Consider the following 13,192-nt stretch of genomic DNA (forward strand, 5'->3'; position numbering starts at 1 on the left):
AACGCAATCTCCAGAATGTGGAAGGTAGTTACAGGGAGAGGAGAGCTGGTACCCGGGTTTCTGGCTGAATTGACAGAAATAAAGCTTATAACAGACAATGTCAAGGTAAGTAAAAGTAGAGAAGCAGGTCCATTGAGTTGACATTGAGTTTTGTCTTAGACAGCTGGTGTATATCTGCAATACCCCAGGGACGAAGTCAGAGAAGACAAAGTATAATAAACAAAGCAAAACCAAGTATTTCTTGTACAGCATTGTTTCTGTCATATCCATCCTGTATAATTCAACTTCTCTGCAAATACCCCTTGAAAATCTATTACTCTATCTTTGTGGCATTGCCAAGAACAAAGACGGGCTATTGTTTGAAAGTTGTTTTTTTCTTTTTCCTTTTTTTTAAAAAAATATACAGCCAATTTCTAGCTGAAAGGATGTATCTCCTGAATCTATCAGCAATGTGCCAAGAGCAAATAGGATTGGCGGTTGGCATTCAGCAGTGGTTGTAGGAAGAAAGGATTACAACCAATCAACTTCCATCCTGTAATTGAAACTCCAACTGTCCAGCAATTGATAAATTTCAAACCACAGATAGTCTCAATATGGCTTCCATGGTGATCAGGGGTAGTAAAGGAACTTGGGAGCTCCAGCCCCTAGGAATTGCTTAAGGTGTGAGAGTAATTCCTGTGGAAATCTGAATCCCATTTACATGGCAAAGCATGTCATTAGAGTTTAAGGTTTCACAAGCAAAATGTTTCCAAGCATCAAAGCTCATGGCCTAACCCGGAGGGGCTATTAGGATAAGAAAGCTGGGTTCAGGAGCTGGGAGGCAAGGGATGGACGGTATTGCTTCCCTACAACATAGCGTTCTCTCAAGTGTATGTCTCCCAAGTTTACGGCAGGTCTAAGGAGAGGAAAATGGAAAGTAGGTGCCAGACATCTGATTAGTAAATGAACTGCTGGGGAACAAAAAGGTTATCCTGAAAGGATAAAGGAGAGGCCTTGTGAGAAGCGGGGAGAGGGCGTTGAGGAGCTCTCTGTGCCCGTAGAGGTGCTCCCGTCAGTACCCTGGGAGTGAGTACACTTCTACACGCTCTGGTCTTCAGCCACCATTTCATCTGGATCCTGCGGAAGACGTGGACAGTGCTGTCAGCGGACTGCTAATGGTGTTTGCTTCCAGGGTTTGATACGTAACAACTAAGGTCCCTCTGAAATCCTTCCAGCCCCCCCCCCCCCAACAGCACAACTAACGTTCAGAGTTCGGTTCCATTCCCAGGAAAATGTCATTAGAGAATTTCTGACTTTAGATGTGTTTTGGGATTACACAGCTCACTGATGAGAAGGGGGGGGTGGCGGATCGCAGACTGGGCACCAGCAACAGCTGGTCGTGAGCACAGAGGGGCCTGTCGCCTCCTTACCCTCCCTCTCCCTCCACCCTGCTGCCCGGTCCCTCCAGTAGGGGGTTCTCGCTATCCAACAGTTCGTCTTGTTTCTTGCCTTTCCATTTTCTGCCCATGTATCCCCACCTGGTTCTTTTCATGTTGAACTCTTACCTGGGCGTGCACACCTTTGCTCTGCTTACTACAGGGTATGTGAGAGCCAGCTAGAGAACAACATCACTTCCTACGTGCAGGGTTGCCTTGGCAACTCCACCATCTGTAAATCCGCATAATAAAGCTTGCCTTCGAGGCGACTGGGAAGATGAAATGCTGCATGCCTGTACATTTCACACTAGGTGGAGAAATCTGTCTGTCAGTGTCACTTCTTTATCTTGGTTTTCCTTCTATTTACACTCCTGTTCTCCTTGCAACTGACTTTGGGAGAACTATTTAGAAGCCACAAGAGCTTTTCTTATTCGCATCTCCAGTGCACCCCAATGATAAAGCATCTTTCAGAGGAAGGGGGCCATGAAATATTTGAGGTCCATTAGGCTTTTTCACCAGACTTCTGTATTTGGTAAATGTTAATAGAATAAGTGAGAGCTATGTTGTTTGTCCTTTGTGAAGGATTTACAGATTAAATAACTAAACGGGCATCATACTGCAACTGGCAGGTAAAAGCAGCCATTGTATATTTGTGAAGCACAGACTTTGGAGAATCTCTTTAAATGCTAATCTGGTCATTCATTATTATTTTTTCTGCTCTTCTCTTGGTCAGATCATGAAATTTTGGTAACAAATACTATGTTATTTCTTTTCTAAGATCTGTCTCTTCCTTCCTTACATCCATCCATCACCACCTCCTTTAGGTGAACATTTCTCCTTTGCTGCAGGAGCTATGTGTCAAATCCCCAAGGCTAGGCCACTGACCAGCAAAGAAAATCAAGTCATACAGTCCAAACTTAAGTATAGAACATTTAAATTCCATTGAGAAACCAAAACCAGAAAATGTCTTAAGTGTAAGAGGCCACCCCCAGGGAGGGCTCCATGCAGATCCCCCCCACCCCCGCACCTGTTTAAGACTGCACCCAGTACCTGCGTTACCTAGGTAACTGGCACACCCAGAGTCAGTGACCTCTCCCTTCTCTGAGGTCACATCCAATCCACCTGGCCATACCTCCCGCCCCTGCCCTAGACAAGGCAGGGCCCGCAGTGGTTCAGCCCTTCTCTCCCGCCATGCATCATCTCGGCCACAAGCCAGCAGTTCGGGATAAACTTTTTTCTCCTGCCTGAATACCACGTGGTGTTCTCCTTTATCGGCTACCTAGGTTAATAAACCTGACATTAAGAGCTCAGCGAGTTATCAGCTAGGGCAGGAAGTGGCCTTCAGATCGCTGAACAGTAAACCTGGTTCTTCCTAACATGCAGAACCGAGTCTACTACATCAGGTTTCGCACCACTGCTCACAGGTACGCAGTCGGCTGTGGGCCTTCTGGTTCCCAGCTTCGGTTCTACCCGGTTACAAGGATGAATTCTGACGTGGGAGAATCCATAAGCCACTTGGTTTCCCCTAAGTGTGGTTCAAAGCCCACCAGGACAGCACTAGAATCCTTGTGAGACCTCCAGAACTCTGAGTTCCTGCTTCCTGCTCTTATGAAAGCAACACTTCACTACCTTTGCGTGTGTGGCTCAAACATCTGCCCTAATTCCTTAGTTATTTTCTACCTAATGAGGACTAATGGTCAGCGTTGTTTAATAATGTACACTAATAATGTACACCAACAGATCACTGTTTCTTTATATTTATTGTGAATGATTCTATCTATCCATCCATCCATCTTTCTTTTTACCTCTCTGTCTGTCATCCATCTGTCCTTCTAAATATCTGTCTATTCCTCTAATCAGCTAGCTTTGTAAAATAGAATATCCTAGGTTTTAGGAGACATACAGTTAATTAGATATATTCTGTCTTTAGAGATGTTTTCAGTCTGGACCAAGAGAAATGACATGCACTTAATTATAATACACAGCTAAAATGATATTCCTCAGACCTCAGCCTGGCATAGAAAAAAAGGAAATCAGCAGATTAGAGAAAAAATTTCAGAGACATGTCACCTGGTTTTGCATCTAATTAGATCCTTGTCATATCAAAACACTTGACCCTATCTTTCACAATGAATTAACACCTTTGCGTTCTTCCTCTCTCAAAAGAAGTTTTTTAATTGAAATTAATTCACCATCAAGCAGACTATGATTGCTTCATCCACTTGGCATGTGCACGTCATTTCTTGTGGTACAAAGTGACATTTAAACACCCTTGTGTTTAATGCACAATTCTATGTGCTCTCCGCTTTCACAGAGATGCTGCACGAGGTTCTGAAACAAAAGCAGGAATTTCTTACTGACCTCCTGTGAAAACTGACAAGTTTAGAAATCAAGGCCAACTGGCTTGTACTAATGGTTTTCCTGCTTCTCAGGACAAAGGCATAGAGAGAGCACAGTATACATAATTTTCAGACGTACTACATTCGTATTCGCGCATGTTTGGACTTTAAAAAGTTGTTTTTTTCTCTCCTTGATGAAAATGGTGTCATCACACCGACATGCTCATCAAATACTACAGGGACCTAGGGAGCGTTTGCCACGGTTCCTGGAGGAAAACAGGTTGACACGCATCGCGTGTTCGGGGCGTTCTCAAGCGTGTGTTCGGAGCTCGACTCGCAGTGCTCCCTCTGAGGGAGTCAGTGCTAGAGCGCAGACACACCCCACACGCCTCGAATTCTCACGCCACTCTGACCCCCGTCCTCTCTACAATCAGCGTGCACGGAGACTAGATCCTTACACCCATGAAAGCGAAACGACCTGGGATGCGGATGGCTGTGATGTGACTGTATTTGAAGTGTACCACGCACTGGGTCATTTTCCATCAGGTGTTGAAGGCACGCACTCACTGCTCACACTCACTGCTCACACTCACAGTGAGCTCAGGCACTGCCGCTTTTCCTGGCACCGAGTCCTTGAACTTCTTCCCAGAGGAGAAAGCCTTCCACAGTCTTCAGAATTTTTTTTTTTTCATACGATACAAATGCGTTTTACCTGATGTTTTTCTTGCCTTAAAAGAAAACTCCAGCCTAGGACAAAGTGCGCTGTTTTCATTTTGGCTACTACCTCTTCACTATTATCGTACTATTTTAATGTGATAATCCCCCCAGAGCCATGGCCGACAATACATATTTCCTTACTTTATTGGTGCGGAGGAGAGTAATTACAGACTGACCTAATAGTAACAAATACCCAACGATAAGTTCCCTATACCTTCTGTATGACAGCATGACTTTCCTTGGCAGGTACTTGTCCCTCCTCTTTAGATTCCCAACATGTAGATTTGGGCCTGCTGAGAATCAGAAGCCTCATCTGAAGCAATGATTCTAAGTACCATGGAGTCTGCTCCTGGCTCTGTTCCTCAGGTCTCGAGTCTAAAGGGGAAGATGTCGCAGAGGCGTTAGTCAGAGGGCGGCATGACTTCCAGTGAGGACGGAAGCGGGTGCAAAGCTCCTACGAAACAAAGCCTAGAAGAGGTCTGCTTGCTCACCCAGGGAAACACAGTGGCCCCACGCAGGGCTGATCAGGTGGCAATTCAGGCAAATGTGCAGAGCGTGTCCAGGGCTTCAGTGGCATTGGGGAAGGAATCAGGGGGTCGGGGGGTGGGGGAGTGGAGGCCCCGCTCTGGATCTGTGGAAGAAGCCGTTGCACAAGCTTGCTGAAGGTGATGAGGAAACAAAATGAGTGGGGCCCCCCAAATGAGGAAACGCACCTGCTGCTTCGCGCACGCATTACACCTGCCTGCTTTGGACTGCGTCCCTTCAAACGCACACCGAAGCCTGAATACGATGCCACTTAAACGCAGTCTGTCTACGGGGCGTGCAGGTAAGACCAGGCCAAGGATCCAACCGCGTGCTTCATCCGAGCGCACAGCCTGGATGGCGGTGGGCCCCACGCAGAGGATAGGGGAGCGATGAAGTGACCACGTGTAAGTCCCAGAGCCTCAGAAGGGACCAACCCCTCTGACAACACCTTGATTGCAAATGTGTACCCATCAGCACTATGAGTGTGTGTGTGTGTGCGTGTGTGTGTGTGTGTGTTAGCCACGTGGCTAGTGGTACTTCACTATGGCTGTAGCAAACTTGGAAAGCCCTTGGGCCTGGCCTAAATGACATCCTTAAGGGCAGAGGTACCTTGCTTGGAAATGCACCAGGCTTCCTTTCTTGTTCAATAAACAATCATCATCTTTCCTAAGCGTGAAAGACAGCAATTGTCTTTTCTTTATTGTGGGATAATTATGGCTATTTCTTTTATTTTATTATTATTATTATTATTCTAACCAGAACAGTCTAAATGCTCTCTTCCCCTTTGCTTCTAGACTACCTCTTCCAAACACATTTCATGGTTTCCTTTCAGACATGTTATGCTAATAACTCTTTATTCTGTAATATTCCACTTCAGTGTGTCACCCAAAATGAAGAGTTCACCAAAATAGTACCTAGCAGAGCAATGACGATCTCTTTTTCTGTCTTCTAAATTTAAGAGTCTGAGCACGGGATTGAGTCCTTTCTCTCCCTTTCAACTGGGTTTCTGAATTGCATCGTTTGTAGCCTCCTCCCCAATCAGCCTTCCATTTCCCTAATCATGCTGTCACTTTTATTGGGAGCATTAAACGCATTATGAGCTTTTTTCCCCCCTAACGAGGTCTCGCAGTCATGGAATCAATACCTTCCTCGCTGCCGCCTCGTTTCCAGAGAGGATCTCATTTAGCACAAGCAGATTTGAGGCCAACTCCCTGAACTCTTTCCACAGGCTCCAAGCCTCTTATCTGTTTTCACCAAAATGAGTCTTCCAAAGATCAGTGCGTTTTTCCTGCTCTCTGAGGCTTACAGGACTGCAAAAAAAAAAAATATGTTAGAATTATTCCTTGTGAATTTATAATAACAGTTCCCACAGCACTATTCATGTGGCAACTGCTTTATTCCTAGTAAACAGATCTTAGAAAAAAGAAATCTTTCAGAAGAACCTTTTCTTTTCCTTGATAGCTTTTGAAACATGGTAGAAATCTTCACTTTAACCTCCGACTTTTTTTACTCCTGGGGTGGTGAAGGCAGGGAGAATGAAAGAGCCAGGAATTTCTGGCCATTTAACGTAACCCCCTCCTCTCCTCTTCTCTCTCCCTTCTCCTCGCCTCTCTCCTCTTACCCTCTCCTCCCCTCTCTTTCCCTCTTCTTCCTTGCTCTCCTTTTCCTCTTATTCTTCCTCTTTTTCTCCTCCTCCTCCTCCATCTCTTCCTCCCCCATCTCCTCCTCCCCCATCTCCTCCTCCCCTGTCATCTCCTCCTCCTCCTCCTCCTCCTCTTGTTCTTCATTTCTTCCTCTCTCTCTCTCTCTCTCTCCCCATCTCTTTCTCTCCTGTCTCTCTGTCTCAGTCTGTGTGTTTCTCTGTATCTCTCTTCTTTTCCCATTAGACACACTGTACGATTTTGTTTGTTCTGTTCTTGACCTCCATTCAGGTAAGAGTTGAATTTCTTTTCTCCAAGAATGAATGAATGTATTGATTTGTTGGGGCTGTTTTAACAGCTTCTTGCCTCTCAGTTCTGTGGAACTAACTCCTCAGTTAACTCTTTCACAGTTTCTGAAAGCAGAAAGGCTGCTACCTTCCCCAGACGGGATGCCGAGGGAGAATCTGTTCTGTGCCTCTGGGCTGCCTTTGGGGGCTGGCTCTCATCACACCCAACCAGGTCTCTGAATTCAATGAAGCAAAGACTTGTCCCTGTCTATGTGTCTCTACACATATTTTCCCTTTTCCAATAAACATTGGTCCTATCTGAAGTTATTATTGCCACGTGGACTTTCTTCCTACACAGTGGCGTTGAAGGATCATTGGGCGATCCCACTGGCCGCTCTGTTTCTCCCGTGTGAGTGAAGGCTCGGCATGATCAGTTGTTGTGCACAACAACGTAACATGACCTTCTTCCGAACACAGGAAAATGCCCGCGTGAACAGGATCCCTGCCCAGGGTCAGGAACACACTTCCTTTTCTCATCAAGGTCTTGCTGTATTTCTGTGCAAACCTCCTAGATCTAGGCTTGATGACACTAGAAACAAAATGTGACATTTACTCCCATATGCTTTTGCCTTTCAAAATCACATTATCGAGTTTTGTTTTGTTTTTGAAGCGGCGGTGTATGTGATTCATATTCCACACATGTCCTAAGATCGTGTCTGTCTCCAGGCCGGCCACGTGGGTTGGAGTGCTTTTGTGAGATAGCATTTCTTCTGTTACTTCCTGTCAATGGCATTTGCAGTTGGCTTCCGGGGTCGTGTGTTCACTACTGCAGAACTTCCTCTAGCCCTGCTTACAGCTCTTCCCTTGGCTGCGGTGGATGCCATGTCTCGTGTGCCACGATTAGGGAGGCGCTTCGCACACAAAGCCAGACCGTACCCGCGGGGGTGGGCCAACATGTTAGCAGAAGTTAGCAGAAGCACGCATTTGGCTGAAAAGTCATCTACTTTCCACAATAAAACAATTTTTGTTGGGCTCGGTGGCTCATATCTTTAATCCAAGAGAGCTGGGAGGTAGCGATAGGGAAGATAGTGGTTCAAGGCCAGCCTATACCAGGAGTTCAGGAGACTCTCATCTCCATGGGTGAGAAGCGCGGCACAGTGAGGCCTGTCTGCCGTCATAGACAGGAAGAGGATGCACAAGCCAGGCTGCTCTCAGCAAAAAGCCAGAATGCATTCAAAAGCTAACAACAGTGGCAACAAGAAGCTGGAAACGTGGCCCAGGTGCTAGAGCGCCCGCCTAGAAAGCACAAGGCCCTGACTTCAAACCCCAATAATAAGATGGACACTTGTGGCTCACCCTGGTCATCCTCACTTCCCAGGAGGCTGAAATATGAAGGATGACAATTAGAAACCAGTCCAGGAAGAAAAGTTATAGAGACTCCATCTCCAATTAACCAGGAAAAACCCAGACTGGAATTGTGGCTCACGCGGTAAAACACCAGCAGTGAGCAACAAAGTTGAGTGAGGCCCACCATGCCTGGAGATCAAGTCCTGGAACTAACACACACACACAAAATTTCCATTTTTTTAAGATTATTTACTTAACTATCAAGATAAAAATGAATTAAATGACACCCAGCTAATTCTTGTTATTTTGATTCACTTCTCTTATATTTAATAGTTTGACACTTGTACATATCAGGAAAATTTAGGGAGAGTTCACTAGGTAATTCACTCATCCTCAAGTAGACCTTATTATTTCACTTAATACACAAGAATTACAAAAAGGTCTGAAGTATTTTTGGATGTGGAAAGACTTCAGCACAAAACGAATTCAATGAAAAGGAGAAGACATTCCATTGCGATGATCTCAGGGTAGGATGTGTGAGTTGAAGAAGCCAAGGATTGATTTTGAAAGTAAATATTTCATATAACATATTCACATTAATTAAACTATTGGCATGACAATGCAGGGTATGTGAAATTCTCAGTTGTCAACCGAATAGCTAAGACTCTCATTTAATGCCAAATTAAATGTAAAGTGACTTGAGACTTTGACAAATTACTGTACAGTAAATGTATGTTATAACAGTCATTCTTTTTGTAGAGTTGGGTGATTTTTCTTGATACTTAGAATTCACTGAGCTAACACAAGTTGCTTCAGAAAAAAACATAAATGCCATTCATACTGACGCCACTCAATTGACACAGCTATTGCTGACAAGGATATTACATGCATACATTATGCCTTGCCCATCATGGCTACTGGCCTGATTCTGGCCAGTCTGAGTACAAACATCAGAAAGATGAACTCCTCAGATCCTGGAGCAAAAGGACCAGAATGAGTTGTCACTGATACTTGCTTTTAATGAACCATTACAATACACATTGTACTACACAAGCCATTCATTGTTTCTTTATCATGGTTATCTTAGAATTTGCCAGTGAAGCAAATTCGATTTATTTGATGATCTAATAAAAATTTCTAACTTTGACAAATGATATACAAAGTAACTGGTGATTCTAGAAAGCAGGCAGATGATGTAGCTCTGTCCCAAGACCCCAACTGTACTATCTCCTTAGCATCTGAATAGAGGTGCAACTCTAATAGATTTTAAATATTTTCCAAGAATAACTCTTACCATATTTCTGATTCTCTTCCTCCCTTATTTATGACTGTTTTCGAATCTAAAATTTCCTGGTTACTGTTAAATGTGAAAAATCCTACAGAATTTTTCTAGAAGAATTAGATGTTTTAGTTGCCTTTACTTTTTATCACCCTTAAGCTTGGATAATAATCTTTGCCTGAGTCCTGTGTTTTGGGGGGTGGGGAGGCACTAACATTTACAAATATGCCTATCATTTTAAAAAATTCTTCAATGTTTCCTTTCTAGAAAGTGGCCAACAAATCAGGACCATTCTGCTTTGGTCTACTGCAGGAAGTCTTAGCTTCAGTTTCCCCAAGAATATCTCCCACATGACACTTGAGCTCTACCTCATTTTCCTTGAGATGTTGCCCATTTCTGAATGTCTCCCTTCGTTAATTCTCCCCTACAATTTCTTTTTCAGTTTAGATGCCATGACATAGGTAGGGCCCAATGATAATGATTTAGGGAGCCTAGATGTCCTCTTCCCTCTTCTCTGGGTTGGATTTGTGTTCATTGCTGGCTTGGGATGTATATGATTTTGATTCTTTTTGAGTATTTTCTTGTTTAGGGAAGCTGGCATCTTTTGCCTTTCTTTATGAATGGGCTAGTGGCTTATTGTGATCTTTTTCTCTGTGGAGTAAAATATGATCATCTTCTTGGTTTGTTTATTTCACTATTTTGAAGCCTAGTAAATTAAAAAATTGTACCCACTGGGAAAGGAAGAATAAGAATTTATTTTTTATTTTTGTGACTATACTTATTTTTAATTCAGGCTTGAAATTTGAGGATTCAAGCTTCATTTCTTGATGTGTCTGTTTCTATTTCTGAAATTCAGAAATCATTTTCTTCCTTACTATGTGGGTAACACCTTTCTAAAATAGCATTACTGAGGTGGATTTGTAATACTTTAACAGAGCTCTATCATGATTGACATGGGGAGGATAAATAGATGCTTCATAAAATTGCCAAAAATTGCCAGAAACATAAACTTCATACAACTTCGATATAGTTGTGAAAACGTGTTTATAGAAAAACAAGCTTTTCTGTCTACAGAGTTCTAGTTCACCGGCTTGAAGGAAGCCATGTGTTGGGCAGTTCATACAACTTCCTGTTTCCAGACAGATTGTATTATTATGGTTGTTGTCTGATGAGTTCCGGATTGACTGTAGTGCCTTTTTTTCAAGGCACAAGAATGGCTACATGTGCTTGCCCTTTGAAAATTCTTATAATATGGTTTCATCGTACAGATCTGGCAGTTTGGGAAACTATCAACCAGAGGTGAACCAGGGTAAGTCTTTGGACATTATTTATAGACAGACTGGATTTCTTTAAGATTTCCCTGAATGTTCTTGGCATCAACGGCAGTTCAGAGGTCATAGTCTTCAAGCAGAAAGAACCTTCTCCAAGCTCCGTGAAGTAGCTAATCTGTGTCAGGATGAGTCAGAGTTTCCAAAACCCAAGCAGAGCCCTGAATGGGATCCTGAGACTGTTGTCCAAGGTCAAGTGGAAGAGCCATTGAAGGACAGAGGACCTGGGAAGAGATGGAAAGAAGTACTGATCATAGCAGTAGCATGTGCTTAATGTATGGATTATCTGGTTTTGTGGATATATAAGTAACCCATTTCTCCTCAAGTTATCTATCCCTCAAGACCATTTTGTATTCACTTACCTCGGGTCAATTGAGAAGAAACATTGTTAAATGAGGTCTTTTTTCTTCCTGCCTGACTTTTTCAGAATTCTGAAGCTCTTAAATGTTCTTATTTTCATAGCAATATAGTTACTTGCATACATTCACATTATGTAATGCAGTTATTTGCATGTCCTTGTTAAGAGAACATAATTAGAAGCATTGGTTATACAACCAAGGTCTGAATGGAATGTCATATTTGAGAATGATTCTCTTAATCGCCTGCAAGATTGGCTTTGTGGGGTCAATGCTTACAAAGCTTTCACAGAAATCTGACCTAGTATCTGGTGGTGAGGTTCCAGTTTGATAGATAGGCAAGGACGTGACTTACTGTGAAACATGAGAATCTAAAGGTATTTGGGGCACTTGAGAGTAGAGTAACTGTCTCAGATTGCCGGTGTAGTATTCCTACTGTTTCCTTCCGGACTTCTAATCCAATCTGATTCCTTATATGTAAATACATTTTAAAAATTCCAGCAAAGCAGATGTGAGAAGGTCTGTGTGACAAATTATCATTCTTACCTACTCTCATATAAAGAATCAGGCTAAGTCGGGTGTCAGTAGCTCATGTCTGTAAATCCTAAATACTCAGAAGGCTGAGAGATCTGAGGATGATAGTTCGAAGCCAGCTCTAGCAGAAAAGTCTCCATGAGACTCTTATCTCCAATCAACCATTCAAAAGCTGGGTGGCATTGTGGCTCAACTGGTAGAGTGACAGCTTAAAGCACAAATAGGCTCAGACACAACACCCCAACCCTGAGTTGAAGCCTTATAATTGACAAAATAAAAGAATCAGGCTAAGTCTAATGAAAACAGTATTATTTGGCTTATGCAGAATAAGCTTTAAGATTATTTTAATCAAATGTCTATAGGAAGAAAGTATGCATCTTGATGGAAAACTACAGCCAGCTGCCCTTGGCCAATCTTTCTGGTTAGATCTGGTGCAGATTCTAACTTTGATATATTATTCTATCCATTTCTTATTGAAATTCAAGGGTTATATATGGGTCTAAAAACTTTTGTAGGGTGTGCTTTCTGGTGACTGAACATTCCAGAAAGGAAATTAGATTGCTTTCAGCCATACTTATCAGAGAGACTGCCCATTTGTGTGTATGTGTGTTTACTAAAAACTGAATGTACTAAAATGATCTATATTTGCCTTTGTTTATAGAATTGATACACTCAAATGTTACTCATGGTAATTTTTCTTTGGGAAGAAAAGAAAATACAACCAGGAAGGGATTTATTGTGATTTTTTTTCTTTCTGACTTTGTAATAATAATAACCCCCAGATTCTTTTAAATATCCACTTGAATTGCAAAAAGTGCTTTTGGGGGGAACTGCTTACTTAGGAAAGGTGATGTGCGGATGACCGTCCACCTGCTCACGTCCACGTCACGGATGGCACCAGGGAATAGATGTGACAGTGGTGTGGCTCAAGGGCTTGTGTAGGTCTGGAGGAAGAACAGAATTCGAAGCTTGGGCCCACCCTCCACCAGAATTCAGCTCTCCAAAGTCCTGACACATCAGCTCACACCAGACCTCTTCAAAACACCCAACTCGCAATAGAGCCGTAGAGAACACAAGTCCCTTTAAGAAACTCAGTTCAAACCCACACAAACTGAAGGTTTACGCAAGGTGCTGAGGATGGGTTTCGAGTCAGCAGTTTCCAGATATTTAGAGATGTATTCTAAGGGAATGACATCACCCGGTTGATCATTTTTACGCTACTGAAATACTCCTTTCTGAATTAAAACTAGACCAGCTTCAATTTAGTCTGTTTACTTCACTTCTATCGTTCTATCGTCTCAGCTTATTTTTTCCCCTAGAAACTACTTTACAATTAATTAGTGAAAACTATCAAATTATATAAGTAGTCCTTTCGTATTAAAGTTTTGATAACAAAATAAGCACGTTAATATAACTCAACACTTC

The 13,192-nt window shown here is 42.8% G+C and overlaps 1 protein-coding gene across 1 annotated transcript in view; it reads left to right on the forward strand.

Moving 5' to 3' along the window:
* The first annotated feature begins 2,792 nt into the window (after nucleotides 1-2,792).
* The window catches only part of LOC125363948 (golgin subfamily A member 2-like), a 30,374-nt gene continuing 19,974 nt past the window's right edge, over nucleotides 2,793-13,192 (forward strand). Inside the window, exon 1 of the mRNA XM_048363285.1 lies at nucleotides 2,793-2,839. Within this exon, the coding sequence (XP_048219242.1) occupies nucleotides 2,793-2,839 (47 nt within the window). The remainder of the gene's footprint in view (nucleotides 2,840-13,192) is intronic.

Source organism: Perognathus longimembris, chromosome 15 (genome assembly GCF_023159225.1).
Source record: "Perognathus longimembris pacificus isolate PPM17 chromosome 15, ASM2315922v1, whole genome shotgun sequence".
In the NCBI taxonomy this organism is placed as follows: Eukaryota; Metazoa; Chordata; class Mammalia; order Rodentia; family Heteromyidae; genus Perognathus; species Perognathus longimembris.